Genomic DNA, 22367 nt, shown 5'->3' with positions numbered 1-22367 from the left:
CAAGCTCTGGAATATAGTGAATTTTGGAGTTGGTTTTTGTTGTTGTTTTGTTTGTTTGTTTTGAGACAAGGTTTCTCTGTGTAGCCCTGGCTGTTGTGGAACTCACTCTGTAGACCTGACTGGCTTTGAACTCAGAAATCTGCCTGCTTCTGCCTCCCAAGTGCTGGGATTGAAGGCATGAGCCATCACTGCCTGGCGAATCGAGTGATTTTTCCAGTCAATAATGTAATGGTATGACTATGTTCTCCCACAAGAAACTGGTATTCATGTCTCACAAATCATAGTAAGTGTATTCCATTTCTACTTTTATAAAATGGAATTAAATTAAATTAAATTAAATTAAATTAAATTAAATGCATCTGGGTTTGTTCTCTAGCAGATCTAAAACCTCTGACAAACAAGTATCCCATGATCCTCTGTACCTGCACTTTCTTATGGATGCCTGTCTAAATGTTCATTTCTGTATTTTCATGATGAGTTTTCTGCAATCTACTGAAGGGAGGAAACCCAGGTATGGTTTGTGGGTGGATTGAAACATAAAAGTGCAGAAGCCTAGCATGGACACTTGCTACAATGTTGTCCTATGTGAAGGGTTTCTTAAGAGTATTAGTTAAAAGAAACCTTTAAACTGGCAGAATCTGGGGTACTATAACACATTTCCAGCCGACATGGATGTCTTTACACTCCTAGGTGTGCTCGAGTCCATCATCATGAGGAGGTAAGACAACAACAGTATAATGAGAATGGGACATTCAGTCTCCTAGGTTGCTGGGTGCTCCAAATGCAGCTTAACTGTAAACTGCAAAGGACAATAATAATGATTTGATAAAGGTTTGATTACAACCAGAACAAAGACCACTAGTGTTTTGGCCTCACAAATGAAGCCATATTTGCTAGAGTATTGCCTTTTCTGACAGAACACCTGGAAAAACTCACTGGAGGACAGCCAGTGGAGCAGAAGGTAACTATTGTCCTAAGATAGCACCAGAGACACCAGGTGAGCCTTCTAGTAAGCAAAGAGTGAGCCCAGTGTTAGAAGTTCCAGAATAAAAGAAGGGATGGAGGGAAGTGCATTGGCTACAGCGTTGGCAACAAATATAGCAACTCAGTTACCCATTCTCACAACAAACATCTTCAAGGTTTCTTAGGAAACGTGTTCTTGGAAATCTTGTCAAAACTGTCCACTTGAAGTGAACCACTGTAAAACACAAGTGGAAATGAATGGGCACTTGGTATTTACTGTGGAGAATGCTTTTCTGTCCACTGGCAATGTCAATTGTTCTCCTTAGTAAAGCATAAGCAACAGGCCCTCTCAGACCTCCAGCTGGTACATGCTTTGGTGTGTGTGTGGGAGGTTGCAGATTGAAAACTGCCCTTGGATGAATGCCATATGACTGACAGGTCACACGATGCATCTCCCTCCTGCTCCTCAGAGATGTCCCATATCCAATGCCAGACAAGAGGTTATAAGAGGACTCGCTCGTCTCAGGTGACACAGTTGTCTGTGTGACTAGTTCTCTGTGAAGGGAGAGTTAAGACTGTATTGCATTGAGGTCACATTCTCAGTCAGATATTTCCCTTTTGTCTGTCCATCATTACCCTTATGGATTCTCCCCATCCCCCAAAAATGTTTCCTCTGTAAATCCTTCTAAAGAGTACAATTTATGTCAGGTGCAAGTCATACCTCATACAGTTTGAAAATACATGCGATATAATGTGATTTATATCCCCACCTCCCACCGAGATGACCTTATGTATAAAGTATGAAAATCCTAGCAATTTTTTCTCTTTTTATTTTTTTGAGAATTTCATATGTGCATGCCAACTGTGCTTTGGTCAAATTCACTCCTATTTCCTATTCTATAATTCATTACCACTTTTCTCTCCCAAGTTCATGTGATCTGTTTTTTTACAAAGCCCACTGAGTTTCATGTAGCGCTGCCTGTAGATGCCTGGCTTTGGGACCCTCCACTGGTGCACATTTAGCCTCTCATAGCCTGGATCCCTGCAAAAGAGTCGTTCTCCTGTCAGCCATCCATTGCAATGGCTCCTCGGCCTTGGTGAGGCTTCATTACCACCTCCCTGACTCACCACAGGATTTTGTCTGGCTTGAACTTGAACAGGTCTTGTAGATGCAGTTACAAGCACTATCAGCTCCTACCCTCAACCGCCAGTTGTATCCAGAGAACACTCTTGTGGTAGTAACCCCTTGCCTCTGGCTCTTACAAGCCTTCTCTCCTCCCTTGCTCCATTATTTCTGAGCCCGGGGAGGGGAGATGTGATCCAGATGTTGCATTTTGGGTTAAAGATCAATAATTCCATTGAAGACCACTGAAGCATGCCATAATTTACTTTGGAAAATACTATACTATATTTATTTTGGATTGTCCAATAAATTTATGTATAGAAACCTCCAAAAAATGGAGTTAAATGAAAGCTGTTAAAATTAGTATACCTTCTATAAAAGTGTTAAGACAGAGATTCCATTTGACGTTGACTGTCATATAGTTATTCCAATATATCTGTTTATAATTCAATCTTCTACCATCTATACCCATAGTCTAGGCTTAACTTAATTCTCTGTGTTTTCAGCAGCAGTAAAGAAGCCTGGGCTCGCATCTTTTAATTTTTTTATTTTATTTTTATTTTTAGTTAGCAATGAAACATTCCTGATTTTACTCATTTCAGAAATATCCTAACAAGAAATTAAATTTCACAGCTCCTCTTGAACCTGTCTTCTGATGAAAAGGTCTTATATAACTGAAAGTGGGACAAATGATATGAAGTCTCTCTTTAAGGTTAAATCCACTCTCTCTGGGTTTCCCCAGTTTCAATTATTGTTGGCTATAAAATGGTTGCAATTGAAGAATGAGCCTGCTTTGTAGTCAGAGGTGGGGACTGTAGGTGGAAGAACTTACTGGTGCAGGGCATGAAGTGCCTGTATGGAGCAGAGGTGTCTAATGCCTACAGCTCTCCCTTTAGGGTAGTGACAGGAGTGAGAATCACATTTCTGCCTTGTTCCAACCAAGGTGTATTTCAGTGCCACTGTTCAGCATTACCTGTCATCTAATGGAATATGTTTCAGTGTTCTCTTTGAGAGAGTAAGGAGCTTGTGACAGTGTGGGTCAATACACTCCTTGCTTCAACGGGAATATTCTGCTGTCAGGTGCATAAAAGTGCAGCTGAAACAACCAGTTTTCTTAGGGGAATAGAGTTAATTTACTCTTTGCGTATGCTTCTTCTCTCATTGGTGTTTCAGCACCACAGAGCTTAAGCCTCCTCCCGGACCTCTCCGAGTACCACTTTCTGAATTACGATTGCTCAACCCGCCTAGTGCATCAGGCACACTACATTCTCCATCGCAGAAATAAGATAGTCTGCTTCCTATGAATCTTTGAATAATTCATTTTCCTGTTCAATGCCCAAATTTTCACTCAATTCATAGTCGAAGTTTTGCCAATTTCTCTAGCTTATGCTTAATACCTGCTGCAAACTCCCCTTAGTCCAGTCAGCAAGAACATGAGCCCAGGGGGCTTTCTATGTTTTAATCAATGTTCTTAAATCACTGGGCCTCAGTTTCTTTATTTGTAAAACAATGATTAATAGTTTCTACCACATAAGGTTTTTGTACCCATTAAATTCATTACTAGTATTAAAATAATAAAAGCATGCTGTATATAAAAGAGTGCTTATTATTTTATTCCATACCAGCCTTTTCATTCCCTTTGCCATATTAGTGAGACAGCTTGAACAAAGAAAGTCTAATTTAACCAATGGGTTATATTATTATGAGCAACTATCAATAGGACCACTGCCTTCCCTTGTGAACATAGCCAAGCCTCCTCCCGGCTTTGTCTACACCTTCATGTCATTCTTCCTTCATATTTCAACACCTAAATTATTTTGTACATGCACACAATAATTTTATTCAGCTAAATTATAGCTGCAGTTTATTGTAAGTCCATCTATATGACTAAATCTTCTGACAGTGAGATTGCAGTCTGTGTTCCTCATTGCTACATCTAGCACATGGGATGCTTAGTAAATGCTTATAGACTGAAAAACTGATATCCCCATTCCAAAAGGCACAGGAAACCTTGTGGAGCAGGTACAGACAGATCCTGAAACAAGCTTGAAATATAGCACAATACGAGCTATGTGGATATTTGTTTCCAAAATCATGACAGAAACAAACAGACAGAACTCTTAACTATCCTAAATATTATTTTTCATGGCATCCCTGAAACTGAGTTCTTGGTATGAACCTGTACAGGCTTTAGAACTTACACACTCCTTTCTTTATGATAGTATACCTTTGTTTGTAGACATTAGTCCCTTGGCATTGTAGGCAATATTGTAGGCAATAAGGAAGAGGTCTTCAGCTTCTACGGTTACTGAATTTCTCCACACACAACTCAACAAAGGGCCAGCATCAGAGCTGTTGCTCTATTTGCTCAAATGAAGGTTTCTTCATGCTTAGCGAAGGCAGGAGAGCAATGAAAGCAGTTCTGAGAGCCGCAAGGCAAGGTATTGCCAATCCGTGAGAGCCTTCTTTGTTCTTATATGTTCAAGGTGTCTACTTATGCTCACTAACGAACTAAATGTCTTTCTTGCTAATATTTCTACTTTAAAACTGATGAAATGGAAACTTTTGGGGGCACCAAATGGCTCAGTAGGGAAAGGGCCTGGCCATGAAGACTAACAATCTAAATTAAAAATTTCAGAATCCATATAGCAGAAGAAAAGATCTGATTCTTAGCAGGTTTTCTCTTCTCTCCAAGTGTGAAGTGATATGTCACACACACACACACACACACACACACACACACACACACACGCACATACACACCATAAAAATTAAAAGTGCTCTCTCTCACGCACACATACACACACAACGAGAGGGAAGGGGGGGTGGGGAGGAAACATCGCCTAGTTGTTGAACAATGATACTGGTTACATTAATGTACTTCTCTGATCACCAACAGATACATGCCATTATCTGGGTGCTAAGATGGTAGAGAGCCCACTGTTCCGCATGCTTCATTAGAATTAACATTTGAGATCACTTCAGATCTTTCCACAGGTTTGTTATGGTCCTAATGCAGTGCTTACATCTCAGCAGACTGTCTTTCATTATGACTGAGCTCTGTCTCAGTTCTAACTACCTTGGGGCTTTCCAGCTGCCTGTATTTCTGCTGTCACCCCTCCCATGGCATAGTCCCCTCCTTGCCTGTTAATTACAACTGTATTGACAAAGCATTTGCATTTTCTATTTTCTATTCTGGTAGTGGTTGTTTAGACTTTCCCTATGCTGAGTTTCAAGATGCTGTCTGATTATTGCAATGCCAATGCATATAATATCTAACATTTATTGATCACCTTCCCCATTCCAGGCATTTGCTTGGCATAGATTATTTCTAATCCTCAAAGCAAGACACTTTTTATTATCTTTTCTTTATAGCCGGGGCAGGGGAGAGGCAATAGGTTTCAGTTTGGTCTTACTGAAGGTCACACAGCAAGTTAGTTCCTATTTGGAATCTGAAGCTGGTGTTCTCTGCAGTTAAATTGTTGCGGGCGGGGTAGGGCTGGGGATTCTGGGAGAGAAAGGGACAGAGAGGAAGGGACAGAGAGGAAGGGACAGAGAGGCAGAGACAGAGACTTTGGCAGTGAGAATGTTGTTCACAGGGGCTTTCCCAGGCCAGGGGGAGAAGCAGTTCCATCACCTTATGCTTCCTTCTATTGCTGTTGTTTTAATTTTAAAAGTCAGGACATGACAGGGCACTTATGTAGATCGCTTCTCATTCGACAATAAGCTTGTTCCCTACATAATTGAAATAAACAGATAATAATAAATCACAATAAACACCAAGTCACTGCCTCGTGTATCTAGCAATAGAGATACGTTTAAACTGTGAGAACAAAATTAAGTCAAAATTGCTTCAGGCAGCCTGTGGTTACGGTGCCATGCTGAGAGTCTGTGACTCTCTCTGCCTTCAAGAGGTGAGGTGACTCAGGGCGGGGCTGGCACATGGAATATCTGAAGCAATCTTACTTTTAAGTAAGTGCATAAGTACTGCAGGTAGAAGATTCTTGGAAGCAAAAAGGCAAGGCTCAAAAACCGAAGTCAATGCTAATGAAACCCCTCCCCTGAAGAACTAAACGATGGCTTTTGAAATGGTCCTGCCTCGCATGTCATTTTGAACAGCGTGGTTTCATAGGAAGGAAAACAACTGCTGTTTCCATGAGACCTGGGTAGCCCAAGCCCCCATTTCCTTTGTGCCTCTGAAAATCTGCTTTGTCCCCAGCTTCTCTACACTTCTCTTCCCGGCTACTGTGGAGTGATTATTTGGGAATTGGTTATCACCCTGGGGGTCACATACCTGTTCCAGATAGCTAGACCTAATCTAGACCCTAATTAATGATAGAATTCATTTCTCCTCAGCTTGCTTTCTGCTGTTCCAACTTCACTCTTGAAAGAATGATATAAAAGCCTTTAAAAAAAACAAAGCTCTTACTTTTTCCCATCTCTGCACAGTAGTGTTGTTTTGAAACTACTCTTCCTTGCACACACCTGTAAAGAGTTGTCACCAAGGCATCACCGCACAGTGGAGGGACTTCCAATTTTCTGTCTGTCACCATCACTCATACCTAAAACACTCTGCACACACCAATGAGATATTCTAATAAGACAAGGAGGTTTATTCTCAGTGCTTCGGTCAACAAATCCTCGTGGTCTGTCTGTGAATCAGATTCCATCTAAGCTTCTGAGTCTACTCGTGCTTCAAAAATCCCCTCCCGAGCCCCGCAAAGATGTAGGAAAACCTTGGCTTCCCGCGAGCACTGATCTATAAGAACTCCCTCAACCCATCTCTTGTGGCACTTTCTGGTCAGATTAGTTTTTCAGAGTTCACTTTTAAATCATTGAACAACAGAGGAGTGTAAGCACCCACCTGTAGGCTAGGGCTGATGGGAAAGGGCCGCGGTTCCCTGTATGGACTGCGGTAGGTGAAAATCTCAATAATCCTACTGTAAGCACAAGGTGCCAAAACACCTATATCTTGCTTACTATATTAGACCTGTATTTATTAAAGCGAGTGGTTACTCTTACTCAGACATGTTTTCATAGGGAAACAGAACTATAACTTCTGTTAACAAATGGCTGTAGTCATCTTCCCCTCCCCCCAAAACAGTCCAAGCTACTACTTGCATTTTTATGAATATACTACAGGAAATTGATACTCAAATTAAAAAAACAAAACAAACAAATAATAACAACAAAAAAACCAGGTCTGTGAACTCTCATGAGTCAGTTGGCTTACTGCAGGATTATTCATTTGTTATAACATTTAAATGACTAGAGATTTCTATAAAGCATACACAAAACAAGTTTCTTGTTTGTTGTTAAATGGGATGCTTTAATGTAGTTTATGATTATTGCCATTCATAAGATATGAAAATACTTTACCTTTTATTATTTTTAAGGAGGTCTCTGTAGATACTTATTTCACTGACAATGTGCTAGGAAATATTTCTGTGCTAAGTTCATCTCTAAACAAGAAGATATCTGAAATGATTGGTAGATATATATATATATATATATATATATATATATATATATATATATATATATATATAATGTTTTTAATGTATATATACTAGCAAACTGAAATGGGGAGGAGGTAAAGAAAGATGTTAGTTTACAGAGAGAACACAAGAGACCCCTTTTACAGGACTGTGAAGAACAGAAAGAAATAAAGTTAAGACAGAGGGAAGCTAAAATTGGCTTTCTGGGAATGGGCGGTGATGCCTTCAAAGGAAACTGGCAGAACTTGGTTGTAGGCAAGTCTAAAGACAGGACTATCGGTGACTAATTACCCTGCTTCAAGAGGAAAACCAATTTTAAAGCTCTGGTCTGTCTATCTTTAAGCTTTTCTGAAATAGCCAATGTAGTTATGGTAGAAACATTGTCTTTTTATTAAAGACAGCTTAATAGTTAGAAACCAATTTATTTTCCAGTGGAAATTTGTCTATGTATTAATATTCTACTTCCCCTCTCCTTATCCCACATCAGTTTCTTATACTCTCACGACTGCTTCTCAGTTACAGGAATGATTCTCCCAGTTTTAATGGTGTAAGTTTTAGCAAATATATATATTTGCTAAAATATATATTTGTATACATATATATGTATTTAGCAAATATAAATATATATATATATATATATTTGCTGAGCTATTTGACCGAGGAGGGAAGACCCATCCTGAATGTTATCATCCCACAACCACCGATGAATATAAGGTGCAAAAAGAAGGAATTTATCTCCCACCCTCTGTCTCCTGGCACAACATGGCATGCACTGCTTGGCTCTATCATGCTGTGACTGCTAATAGGCTAATCCTCTCAGCTGTACACAGTGTAATTGTTGTTTGTTTATTTGTTTGTTTTATGGCTAGCAAGTGTTGAAAAGTAAAAGTGAAAGTGGCTCTTGTACCATTAGATTCTAGTTTGTGTGTGTGTGTGTGTGTGTGTGTAATATATATATATATATATATATATATATATATATATATATATATTGCAAAATGTGGCTGAATTATAAATAAAGACAGTAAAAATATGAAACCACATTTACAATGGTCCTTTTTTCTTACACAAAAAAAGCTGTTGCTGTTTGTAACTCTCATGGCAGTAAAACTTTCCTCTGTTATGTAACTATTTTCAAAGTGTGGTTTTAGCAAATTCCCACTGAACCCATCATTGGATTCTTCCAAGCTTCAAGAGACAGTCCATGATGGAAGGAGACTTATCTTTCTGAGCATAAAATAATCCAAACTGCCTCTGAGCCAGAATAAGAAAGCCTGGACTTAGTCCCAGCTCATCACTAATAAGTTAAGGGACTTATTTCAGTTTCCAAGATTGGGTTAGATGTCCCTAACTTGTTTTGTTCTTACCATCTATAAGTCTGTGTCAGCACTCATTTGTTACTTCAACAGACAAATATTAATAGCAGGCACGGTGTTGATGCAACCTGTTTTGTGATTTGTTTATATTACCAATACTCAAATCTTGTCATCGTTAACTAGATCCCGCAGCCTTGATATCTAGAGTCAACAACATTGCTAGTCACCTTCAGTTAAGAACTGTGATTTACTTCCCCCCCCACCTCTCTCTCTCTCTCTCTCTCTCTCTCTCTCTCTCTATATATTTTATATATATATATATATATATATATATATATATATATATATATATATATATATATATATATATATATATATATAAAATCTGGAGACAATGGCAGAAACTGAGAAGACAGCTCAGTGAGCATTTCCCTGGACACACAGAGCAAGCAAGAATCCACTTCATGCTTGGATGTTTGTTGATCCTCCAGAGTGGCTGAGGAAAGATTGAGGCTGAGCTAACCTGACAGTTTGAGAGCTTAAGAGCATCGATTAGAACATGTGCAAATCTTACCACCCCACTGCCTCCATGTCTGTGGCTTTGGTTCCTATAATAGGGGTTCTTTGTTCTTTTTCTTTCTTTCTTTCTTTTTTTTTTTTTTAGAAGAAAAGTATTTTTTATGTTCTGCAGTGATTATTCAATCAAAACAGTAAGGGATTTGAATTAAAAAGAGCCCAAGAGTGTAATTTTAAAACTCTCATATAGTGGAAACAGAGCCATTGAGGAGCCAATCCGAAAATTATATTTTTCATGTGCATGGATACACATGTCTGTATCAAATAGCCTCTGAAGAATCAATTTCCCATGAGAAAGGAGCACTTATGCATTTTCGTAGCTGCTGATCATGCTGCCTATTGGCAGAGACTCATTGCACTTTTTAATTAGGTGACAAAGGAACCTCACATATAGAGTAGTTGGTGCTAATGAAAATTTACATAAGGAACCAAAGGAATTAAGCAGATGTGAAGATTACCATTTTTCACTTTTTCTTTCTATGTGTAGTCATAAAAAGAAGTGTAAATTGAAAATGTAAAAGAAAATAGCAGTTGATTTCTATTTAAGAGTGAAGTGTACTAAATAAAAACCATTCAAAAATATAAAATGGGTGCCTGAATATTTCTTTCTCACAATATGGAAGAGCAACAATGATATTCTCTGCCTATTATAAATGAGGGTCATGATGAGAAGGGAATAAAATGTTTAACAGCTAATTCTGGTTTTGCTGACACGTAGAGAATGAGGGTAATTTCTATTTTCCTTTGGATTGCTATCATCAATGTGAATAAAAAAGTAGACACAACCATGGGGAGCAAACTCAGAGTCCCTTGTTTTTTTATCAGCACTTCATCAATTTCATTTTTGACATCACTTTTGATCGGGAAAATTTTGTCCAATATTCTGCAATAAGTCAAATGCTTTCAGCATCTCACGAACCTAAATAATTTTCTCTTGACCTTGGCCATTCCTCTATTTTCTGTTCTTTGTTTTGTTGGTGGAAAATGTTTGTGGTTTTTTTTGTTTGTTTGTTTTGTTTTTGTTTTTTTTTTTCCTTTTTAGTAAAATGTCCATGTACATTTTGCTATGCATGTGAGAACAGAAGAGTATTCTAGTAGCCTTTTTATGAGACTTTTTTTTTTGGTCAAATTCTGGAATTAGAGGTTTTATTTAATAAATAGTTTTTACATTCCCCATCATTTCCTTAAAATATATTTTATGTTTGAAGTGATTAATAAAACAAAAACAAAAACAAAAACCCCACCAACTAACCAAACAAGCGAAAAATTCTAATGTGAATTAAATACCATGAGGCTTGAAAGTATTTAGCTCAGTATTTGGCAAGAAGTTGGCATATTAATTATTTTAATTTCCAAAACCTTTCTATAAATCTATTCTTTTTTGTCAAGTACTTCCTTTTTCTATAATTGGATATTTTGTTTATTTACGTTTCAAATGTTATCCCCTTTTCCCGGTTTCCCTTTAGCAACTCCCTATCCAATCTCCCCTTCCCCTGCTTCTATAAGGGTGCCTCCCCAGCCACACACCCCACCTCAGTGCCCTGGCATTCCTCTATGTTGGGGCATCGAGCCTTCACAGGACCAAGGGCCTCCCCTCCCACTGATGCCAGGTAAGACCCCTTCAGCTCCTTCAGTCCTTTCCCTAACTCCTCCACTGGGTTCTGTCCCTGTGTTCAGTCCGATGGTTGGCTGCAAACATCCGCATTGAGACTCTTTACAAGTTTCAATTGTCAGCTGAACACACTTCAATAAAGTACACATTAGCCATGTGAATGGCAATGTCTTAAGACTTCCATAAACATTAACAATAGGAATACGAATTTGTAGACTCTATAGATTGCTTCTGAATCATTGCCTTATTACTATACTCTCAGTTATTAATGCAATCTTTTGTTAGGTTTATATGGGTTTTATTTTTATGATACAAAGACTAGGTCTAGGCACTCATCCCATTGTGCTGGTTGAAATGAAAAGCTATGAGTACTCACACTAGTTTCACATTTCTTTTTTTTTAAAATTATAATTATACTCTTTAATATTTTAATTTCCCCCTGGAGCCTCACCCATCCCAGGTCTCTGGCATATGCTAGAGATACTGTCTCCTAAACATTTAATAACATTTCAAAATGTCTTAGTTCCTTCCCCCCTTTTTAAAATTCTTTATTAATGTTTTTTACAGTCCAGTCTTCATTCCCCTCTCAGTCTGCCCCATCTGCCCCCGATCCCATACCTCCTCCCTCACCACCACTACCCCCCCCCAGTTTCCAAGAGGATGTCCCCACCACCCCACCCCCTACTCCTTGGGGCCTCAATTCTCTCCAGGGTTAGGTGTATCTTCTCTCCCTAAGGCCAGACCAGGCAGTCCTACTTTTATTTATGATTCTAATTTTTACCTCAATCTGCCACCACTGTACTTTATAATTGCATATTGAATTCAATAATAGGAATGAGAATTCAGTTGATATTTGTAACCGTCATGTTGACAAAGTCATATCAGAGCTGTGCTGTTTTGTTTCTTTTTATTCTTATAAAATATAAGAATATTGGGCCAGTGAGGTGGCTCAGTGACTAGAGGTGTTGACTGGGGTAAATGGGAAAGGTAAGTTCAATCCTCTGAACCCATGAAAAAGGTGGAAGTGAAGAACTCACTTAGACCTCCACACTTGCACAGTAGGGTGTGCACACTGACATTCACATCCACACTTATGCGCTTATTTATAAGAGTGAATCAATCACTAATTTTTAAAAGTAAATAGCTAACTTAATGATACCCAGACAGCATTAAAACTTCTTGTTATTGTTGAAAGTTCAAACTATCTGATAAAATACAGCTCTATGTGTAAGGAAACATATTTTTTTCTCCTAAAGGCAGATTAAAGGTTGGAGCCACTGAGGTGAAAGATCGCTGATAGATCTACAACCTATCTAAGACACTTTTGATTGATGCAGTCTATGTTACAGCTGATGGCTTGGTAAAGGTTTGGTGTGACTCATAAGAGTAGGAGTGGCTGTGACTCGGACTCTTCTGCCTGATCCTGGTTGCCTTGTCAGGTCTTATTGTATGTTATTTTGTCCTGTTTGTCTGTTTTCTCTTGGAGGCCTGAAAAGGAAATGATATGGGGTCGAGGATAGTTGGTGGGGGGCCTGGGAGTAGTAGCAAGTGGGGAAACTGTGGTGAGGATGTAGTAGTATATGAGAGAAGACAATTGTAAAAGATAAGACGAACCAAATGTGTGAATATATATATATATATATATATATATATATATATATATAAATTGGATTGTAAAAGATAATTGATTTCCCTTACAATAGGTAATCTACTATAATGTGGTGAATGTATGTTGCTGATTCCTCCTAACAGGGCAGGACTTGAGGCAACAGTTCACTTTAAAACATAGTAAAAATCCTCCTCTTGAATAAGGAGAAAAGATAGTATTCTATTTTTATTTCATGTCCTAGAGCTAGATTTACTGTATACATTAGCAGGTCTTCAATGGACACAGGTCTAGAGACTCCCTGGCCATCTAGACACGGTGCTGCATGATGCGCCTCATGGAATAAAGGGAGGCAGAGAGTCTTGAGGAAAGGAAATGGGGACGATTCTGAAAGTCTGTTTCGCAGCAATTTCTCATTAATGATGATGCTTCTCTTCTAGCGACTGCTTAGCAGGGGAACATCTGATCTGCTCTCTGCAGCCAGCTCATTGATTGTGTGGGTCGATACAATCTGATGCATAAAGAACCGAGTAAGTGGGAGGCAGCGCTTCCTAGATAACTGCTAAGAAGAGATAGTTTACGTTGGATGCTTTCAAGCTGTGTGGCTTCACAGAGAGTCAAATTAGTAGTAAAAGCCATCCTAAAACTGGCAAGTCTCTCTTCTATCGATATGCCTAATGTTACTGAAATTAGTTAGACTTGAGAAAAAGTGAAGGACACCAACAGACACTAAATCCTTATGAACAGAAGGACGAGGCTGCTCTTTCTGTTTTGATGTACTCTCTAGTATGCACATACATGTTAATCTGTGGTGACCAGATCTTGTATTAATTACTGAGGCTCTGCTTCTGTGTCTGTTTTCAGTCTTCTGAGCTGTCCGGTGCTGATCATTTTACAGTAGCTAGCCAGTCCTTGTGCCACATATAAGTCTAAAGCATTACCCAAAACTCCAATGATAAAACACCATCCTTACTGCCGTGCTTCCAAATGAATTGAGCAAATGAGCAAAATAAAACTACAAATCTAAACATTCAAATTGTAAAAGATACAAAATATTATCATTGAAGACACTATGCTAGTTGGAAATGGGAATAATTTGTATTACATATCTATTTTAACATGTCCTAATACATTTATTTGATTTATTTAATTTCACGTTTATTTGATAAGTTCCCAACACAAATTAAACAGCAACACATTGCTGACATTTTCCTCCCCGTGGACAGGAGGTTTGATTGTTACCTGCCAGAGGGGGTCTTTTTGCTCAGGGAAGAGCTCGAAGTACTTGTGGGCCAGTTGCACCGGAGGCAGGGTCTGCAGTTTCAAGTTGGTCCAGCTGTGCACAAAGTTGGCCAAGTTCACAAAGGTGTATAAGCCGAGGCGGTCATTCCCATAGTTAGACAGATGTGTCATGAAAATGCTGATCTGAGAAAGAAATCAAAATGACCCCTCAGTCTCATAAGCATACCCTCAAAAGTGGAAGTAATTGATTCACCAACATCTCACCTACCTTCAGAACTTCAAGGGAAATACAATTATACTTTTAGGTTGGCATCCACTTAATTATTTCTTTCTAAAATACCACCTTAAATTGCTGTTAAAATTAAGACTGAATTAGAGATTGGCACTAGTGCCTTGCTAACCAGAAGGGGGTGCCACTTCCAATATTGGGTTTGTCCTAATATAAAGCCAATATCACGAGACCCCAAATCATGTACTCCCCAGAATGCTCGGGAACAAGAACTAAACCAGGTGTAAAGCAAAGCGACTATTTCACTTTTTCTCTGATGACGATGCATTCTGATGGAGTCAGGATAGTGTCAACTACTCATTTCTTTGTATTATAGTGAGGTTTTTATCTGTTTCTTTACTGAAACAAGGGTTAAAAAAATGATAAATGCTTGGGGAGATAGGTAACTGATTGAAACATTGAGCAATGAGCAATGTGTGTATAGAAGCGTTCCAGGGTGTCATACAGTTTTTATGTTTTGATAGATGCATTAAAAATAAATTTAGTTTTAAAACAGTTTTACAAAGGTATTTTTGCATTAGCCAAGAACTACCATTTTTCATTAATCTTTTACAACTATTCAGACATAGTGTGAACTCTTAAAAATATTCTGCAATTTCTGTGTTCTTCTTTGTATAGCACAAACTAGGGGAAGGCGACACAGTTCTCGAAAGACCTTGCAAGAATTTGCCTGGTATTGAAGATAAACTTTTATGCAGTCCATCTCAGTCATTGAAGCAGAAACTCAAATATTAAATAAAAGAAAAACTTCACAATCCTGATCTAAGTTACAGAGATTATTAATGGAACCCTGAAAAAGAATCAATCATTTTCTACCAACAATAATTTATATATTTTCATTCTCATATTTTTAAACACATGCTACTTAAAAAACTAGATGGATTTTATCATGACGTAGATCTATAACTATTTCAGGGCAACCCAAAATATCTAATTAAGAACTTTAATAACTTCAATTTTGAGTAATATTTTCATAGTGCTGCAATTAATATTAGGACATTTATCTGAGATTGAACAATAAACATATATGGATGAATAGCCAAGAATCTGTGGCTACCATTTTACATAGATGTTAACTCTCTCATTCTTCAGAGACATTATCACTTTGTGTGATTATTCATATTATTTAGGAACAGTGAGATAAAATTAGGAAAATAGCATCTATTTCAGTATCATTTCACTGTAACATCATTAGAATAGTAGCTATGTAGCCAAGATCATAATACAGATCCTCTGTTCTCAAGATGTAATGTCACTGAATGAACTATAAGTGCCCAGAAAGAGAGGCTTGTATCTTAAAAACATAAGAGCATTGTCTTGTACTAGAATACAGTAAATGATATTCTGTCTAGAACTTCTAATTTCAAGAACCAGTTTTCATCATTTGAAGGACTTTTTCATTTTCAAGAGGTGTTATCTTTCTGTCTGTCACACTAGGACACTGAAAATGTCCCCAAGGACAGCTAATTAAAATTATCTTCCCGTGCTTGCCATCCCTGAAAGTAAAAATGAGAGGGTGAGAATTTGGTCCATTGGCCTTAGTGTCTCCAAATTATAAAAGTAATACCCCAAATCATGTAAAACTTATCTGTGGTAGTCATGAACCTAAGCCCTTCTCATTTATGAAATCATTAACTCCTCATTCTGGTCTGTCAAGGATGGTAGTTTCATAGACCCCTTTACAAACAAAGAAGTGGGGTTGAAAAGCCGTTAAGTAACTTGTCTTAGTCTCCAGTGAGTTGAGGTACAAACTAGGAATTAAATTCCCAGATGCAACTACATGCTGTTGTGCCAGGAAACGTCCGTGAACCCCAAAAGATCACCAAGGAGCTGAATCCAATGTAATCACATTAGGGTTTCTATTCAAGGTTGAGCCTGGGCTCCCCACCAATCCTGACACAGTAGGAAGGTGGAGTCTTGAGCCTAGTTTCAGGCAAGCATTTGCAGAGGGACAGATATCTAGCCTGGTACACAGCTGATTGGAGGGTGAGGCATTATGGCCTTTAACATAATTGGCTGGTGCTGGAAGCCAAACTATAAACCTAACTTCTATTTTCCTTCTCATTGGTGGTTGTTAGGAAGTGAAGTGTCAGGGGCGAGCTTGTAACCTAGCGGTGCAGATTTGTTCGGGGAGTAACCTAGAGACTGGTGCAAGCCACTAGCTTTGTAGGGGAAAAGCCTGGAGATGCAGGTCTTGTTGCAAGGTAGCCTGGAAACTGGAGCTAGGTTCTCGCCTGTTAGTTTACCTGAATTTGAACTTAGGTCAGGCTTTCTAAGATGGAGTCTGAACCCCAGAACTTTGGTCTCTCAATACCTGCACCTTTGCTTGATCATTTTTATGCAATGAATTTAATATCATCTTTTTATTAAAAGAAAGAAAGAAAAAAAGAAAGAAAATTTGTTGAAGACGTTAGTCTTATTTAGAAATTCACATGTTTTTCTTTTTCTTTTTTCTCTTGAAGTAGAATAATAGAAGATAACATACTTAAGGCTATTTTCAGTACTAGACATTAAACCTAGGGTTTTGGCTCTGTCACTAATCTATATCCCTGGCCTTTTTAATTTTTATTTTGACACTGGATCTTACTAAGTTTCCTAGGCTTACTTGAAACTCACTTTTCTATGTCTGTTTTATTCTTTGTAGTTTATTTATTTCATTTTAGGTGGGTGAGTGTTTTGCTTGCATACGTAGAAATATATACTTTCTGTGCATCACATCCGTGTCTGATGTTCCTGGAGGACAGAAGAGGGCATCAGATCCCCTGGAACTGGAGTTTCAGATGGTTGTGATACATCCTGTGGATGTTGGGAATTGAACATGAGTCTTCTGCCAGAACAAAGGTGTCTCTTAATTGGGGAACCTTCTCTCCTAGGTGGGCTTTGAATCTTCATTTCTCCTGTCTCAGCATCCTGAGCATCTGCAGTTACAATCCTAATAATTTCTGGAGAGAAGCATTTGAGAATGAATTTGAAGATAATAACATCCCTTTGATAGTCTTGTCAATTTCTCCTTCTCTAGGGGTTTAACCACATATTTATGCTCTGAAAGTAAAACATGGGAGGGGATACTTACAACAATGTAATTGACATGGTGAGTTTATGTAAAGGATGCAGAAATTTAAAGTAATTCGTTGAAATATGAGTTGACACAAATATCTGACCAGAAACTCATCTGTTGTCATTGGAATAAGCTCAGGTGCCCATACCACTCAATGTGCAATCACTAATGAACTTGTATCAATGCAACTCAGAGCTTCCATTGTAAGCTCTTGTATCCCTAGTAGGAGCTGAGTTTGCTGAAGGACTGAATCCTGGAGTTTCCAGAATGTAGCAAGGTATCTGTGGTCAGACCTCACCAAACCAGGATCATTAGGAAGTCACTACAGCCAGCCATCATTGGGAAGAGAGGCCCCTTGGTCTTGTAAACTTTATATGACCCAACACAGGGGAAGGCCAGGGCCAAGTAGTGGGAGTGGGTGGGTAGAGGAGCAGGGGCGGGGATAGGGGATAGGGAACTTTCGGGATAGCATTTGAAATGTAAATAAAGAAAATAATAAATAAATAAATAAATAAATAAAAACACAACAAAAGAAAAAAAAATAAGAAAGTTGACATGGTGTCCCTGAGTTTCATTATCTTGACATAGGACTAACATTGTCATAAAAACAAGGTGGAGGCTGAACACCTTAAATAATACCATAAGACCCTAGAAATCTACCATCTACCTCTGTGGTTGTTACTTCAAGCTGGAAGTTAAGTATCTATAAGTAGCCTATAGTCTGAGAAAAAGAAATAAGTAAAAATGAACTTTGAGGATAGTGTACTTTTATTTAACAGGTAAATGGATATTATCATTTCATTTGGTTATGATGATGATGATGTTAGATTTTTATAGAAGGCTAGCTTTAACCAGTTTTTCTGGAATTTCTGGAGGAGAAGCTTTGATTCGTGGAGAAAGCACATGATTTACTCCTGGTGAAATGGAAAAGCAGCCTTTTGCATAAAGCAGAGTCGTTCTGTCTTCTGTTCTGGTGGTTGGCGCACTTAAACTTTCCTTAGCTGCATGTATAAGCAGGCAGCTCCAGCCCTGGCTGCAGTGGCTGTCATGTGGGCACTGTGTGCACATGCTTTTCTGGTTAAGAGCAAATTAGTGCTGCTGTATGGTCAATTGACTGCACTTTAAGAAAAACAGTTTTGCAAGCACAGCTTAGCTGTGCATATCTGGCTTTCTAAAAGCGCCTTTTGTGCAGACAGAGCACTTTCGCTTTAGCGTTTCTGGACAAATAGCTTATTTGAGAGGGAAAAAAAAATGTTCAGAAAGTGTAGGGAGAAGACAAAATAAGACCAGGGCTTGAGACCTAAAAAAAGGAAGTCAAGCGATATGCAGGAAGTGATAATAGCAAATCATCTTCCGACAAACAATGTGCTGCTGTTCGATAAGTGTCACTGATTGTCCCTCTGCTTGCTGCCCCTAAAGAATTAGTTTAATTAAACTCATTGGGATCAGTATTTTCTTAGCAATACTGGAATGTCTCAATTTAATATGAGACCACAAGACCACCTGGATATGTATGACCAGGCCACATGGGTGCACACTGTTGCTAGATGTGACTCTGTACCCTGAAATACAATAGCACAGGGCTATGGACTGACTCTGAAACCTCTTCCTGGTACGGACAACAGGCAAGCTCATTGCAAGCAGAATGAGAAAGGTACAGAATGCTGACATCCTCAGGCCTTTTGGAGCCTGCCTTCCAGAGGTCAGGAGGTCAGAGTGGCCATGTTTCTGTGTTAAGCCTCTGGACCACCTTCATCTTGCCTTTATCTTTCACACTGAAGTCTCTCAACTCCAATATAACAATACAAAGAAGACAAAAACAAGTTTAAATTCTTTCTTCTCTCAGTTGTTGTGATATAAAAGCAAGTTCATAGCCTCCATTGTAGGCTTCTTTCAGGCTGATGACAGGATACACAGTATGTATCAGAACCAGTTATGAGTGGAAAAGAGTGATTAGAAATGTCCTTATAGTTCTTACAGTTCAGGGACTCCCTATGCTTGCATTCCCAGGATTTGAGAACTGAGCTAGGACTGCAAATTCTAAATCACCTTGGTCTACGTTGTATCTGTCTTTAAAGAAAAAGATTTTAATGTTCACTAGGTACATCTTCATAATAAGAAATTGGATGGCTATAATTACTTTATTGATAATCTTTAACTGAGTATAAAGAGATGCTGTAGAGAAGATTTTTGCCCTCATATGCTGCCCCCCACACGGGATCTCAATGTGCAACCTTAAGGCAGCCCAGACACTCACCATCTTCTTGCCTGGATCTCAAATCTTGTAAGTCCAGAGGTTCCAGACATGTACCAGGGCATCTTGTTCAATTAGTTGCTTTTTAGAACAATTTCCAGTGTATTATAAAGTTGGTAGTGTCCAAAGGATACAAAGAAGAGGAGGGAAAAGTGAAACAAACAAACAAACAAACAAACAATAAAACCCTCATTTTTTTAAATCTAGTGATCAAGGCAGCAACACTTTGTGCACTGGTTTAGAATATTTTCAGAGTCAATACAAGAAAAGTTCCTGTGCTTTTCCAGCTTGTATGGCAAATACAATGTCACTAAAAATTACGTGGCCATGAATATCAATAGCCAGAAAATCCTGCTCAGTCTCATAATTTAGAACCTAGGGACAACTTGAATAGAGCACATTTTTAATTAAAATACACTTTAAATATTTGAGTATTTAGATATGAGTGCTACACTGACTTTAAAAATAACTCATCTGTAAAGTACATCTTTCGGGGGGGGGGAGATAAAGACCAGCTGTACAGACCAGAGAGACATGAGGTTCACTGGAGGCAGCTTGGACCAATGTTCACAGCAGGATTACTCAAGATAAGCATTAAGTATTAGCCGTCAGTTTCCAGTTTTGTCCCTGAGGCTCTGACAGCATGCCTCTTTTCAGAATGAGTCCATTGTGTTTAAAAATATGTCCATTAGCTGGTTAAATTATTGATTAGGCTTTTTAGTTCTCCTAAGATGTGAAGATGGATGGAATTCAGGGGAAGAGTTCTGATGGGCTCATCTCCTGGGCTTTGGCATTGAACTCATAATTGTCGTAAAAGGGGCAATTTAGACTCTTTCTTTTCTTCTAAATGTAGGCTGTGACCACACAGAGAGAGTAAGCATAATGTTATGCTTAACACTGCCAGTTTGCATGCAGTGCTACCGCCTTTAAGCACAGATAACACAATTGCTGGGCATGATTTCAGGCCCTCATAACTCTTTCGATTGGAGCAATTAATGTCTTGGAAAAAGTATGCATGTATAAAACTACCCAAAGTAAGGACAGGTTGCCAAACTCTAGTTAATATTGTTCTATTCTTCAATATAAAGACTGCCATGACCTTGAGAATTAATAATGTGTTTGTTAAAAATGAAACGAACAGAATGGCTGGGTATTGTTTTATCTTTTATCTTTTCTTAATACACGATACTGGCGGACAGGTCATGTTAATTTACTAATGAAACTCTACAAAGTGGGTTGATATTCATTTTTCTTTCACTTGTTCAGTTGTTCGATGCAGAAAATACCCTCTTCTAGAGAAAAGGAAGCAAAACCAAAGAGGTGTGTTGACCTGCCTGAAGTCACAGGGAAAATGCCAGCAGATCCAGTGTCAAACGCACAACCAAGCCCACTACACACTTATACACTTGTGAAGTGGGTAGATATCATGTCAAGTATTCAAACCACAGCAGAATAAACTTAAAGAGAAAAAGAGCCTGTGAGTTCAGAATCAGCTTCTTTTTCATGTACTGATTCTATCAGAACTTTACCAATAAGTAAGTTGAAATTCCTTGTATTGTTTTAATTTCTGTTCTTATCATCATAATCATCTAGATAATTTATCTGCAACAAATAACAATGTATCAATTATGACTTTTTAAAAATTTATTCATGTAAAATGTCACTTACCTATCTTTAAGAATAAGGGCATTCAAGTTCCAATATATGTATCTAAATGGACACAACCTTTTCAGTGTTGTACTGACTCTAACTATTCAAGAGAATAAGTACCGAAGTTGAAAATAATTATCCCATGTAATAAGACTTTCCATCAGGCACCTCAGCCACTGAGGTTACAGAAATGGAAAGTAAGTCCTCTCTTCTAGGCTCAAAGAAACATTTCAATGATCTTGACAGAGTGTATTAACTAAAAGTGAATCTTGGAAAGAGAAAGGCGACAGAGAAAGAGGCTAGAGAGAGAAGGGAGGGAGAGAAGGGAGGGAAAGAGGGAGAGATAAAGCAAAAGGACATTTTAGAACCTTCTGAATGTGGCTGTGTGCATGCCTGTAAATCTCTATTCAGAATTAACTTCAGTTATTGATCTTCCTCAGGCTGCTTCCCTTACCAGAGGGGCTTTTGTGTATCATGTGACTCATTGTGGTTTCATATAAGATGTGCAATACCACAAGCATTCATATTTAATCACTACTCCTAGCTGGTGTTTTAACGTTCCATACCCCTGACTCTTCAAAGGAAGAAGGGTCTTTTTTTTTGGGGGGGGGGGAGAACAAAAACTAAACACTTTTAATTTGGAACATAGTTAATGAAGAGAATTATATTTACCTATCATTTTTATTTATACTCACTGTGGAAATCTGAAATTATCCCAATATGACCTTGGGCCAGTGTAATAATTCAGTCCCATTGTTTGGCTTTGCAACAACGGGAGGCAAGATTGGACTCTGGAATGATGCTGTCTGGCCATGTGCCCTGGGTTCTGAACCACAGGCTCCTATATTAACTCAAGGAAAAGCAGTAACTTAGCTTTCAGGTATGTACTGATAGTTAACTCAGTTGTGGTATACCCAAATAGTTTTTAAATGGAAAATATTGCATGGAAGATAACACACATATTCAATTAAAATAAAGTTAGAATATAATAATGGATACATGGATATCTTTCGGAGGTTTTCATTACGTGCACTAAACCACGTGGTAAGAAAACATAAAATAGAAAATTCCACACATAATTATGAATTTTAAATAATATCCAACACCCCTTCATGATAAAAGTCTTGGAAATATTGGGAATTCAAGGCCCCTACCTAAACATAATAAAAGCAATCTACAG

General features: G+C 38.3%; 1 protein-coding gene across 1 annotated transcript in view; it reads right to left on the bottom strand.

Annotated features, from left to right (window-relative positions):
• The window catches only part of Ndst4 (N-deacetylase and N-sulfotransferase 4), a 284607-nt gene that overhangs the window by 29486 nt on the left and 232754 nt on the right, over positions 1-22367 (bottom strand). Inside the window, exon 6 of the mRNA XM_021196396.2 lies at positions 13937-14119. Coding sequence (XP_021052055.1) covers positions 13937-14119 — 183 coding nt within the window. The remainder of the gene's footprint in view (positions 1-13936; positions 14120-22367) is intronic.

Source organism: Mus pahari, chromosome 4 (assembly GCF_900095145.1).
Source record: "Mus pahari chromosome 4, PAHARI_EIJ_v1.1, whole genome shotgun sequence".
In the NCBI taxonomy this organism is placed as follows: Eukaryota; Metazoa; Chordata; class Mammalia; order Rodentia; family Muridae; genus Mus; species Mus pahari.
This window is presented reverse-complemented; position numbering and strand designations above follow the sequence as displayed.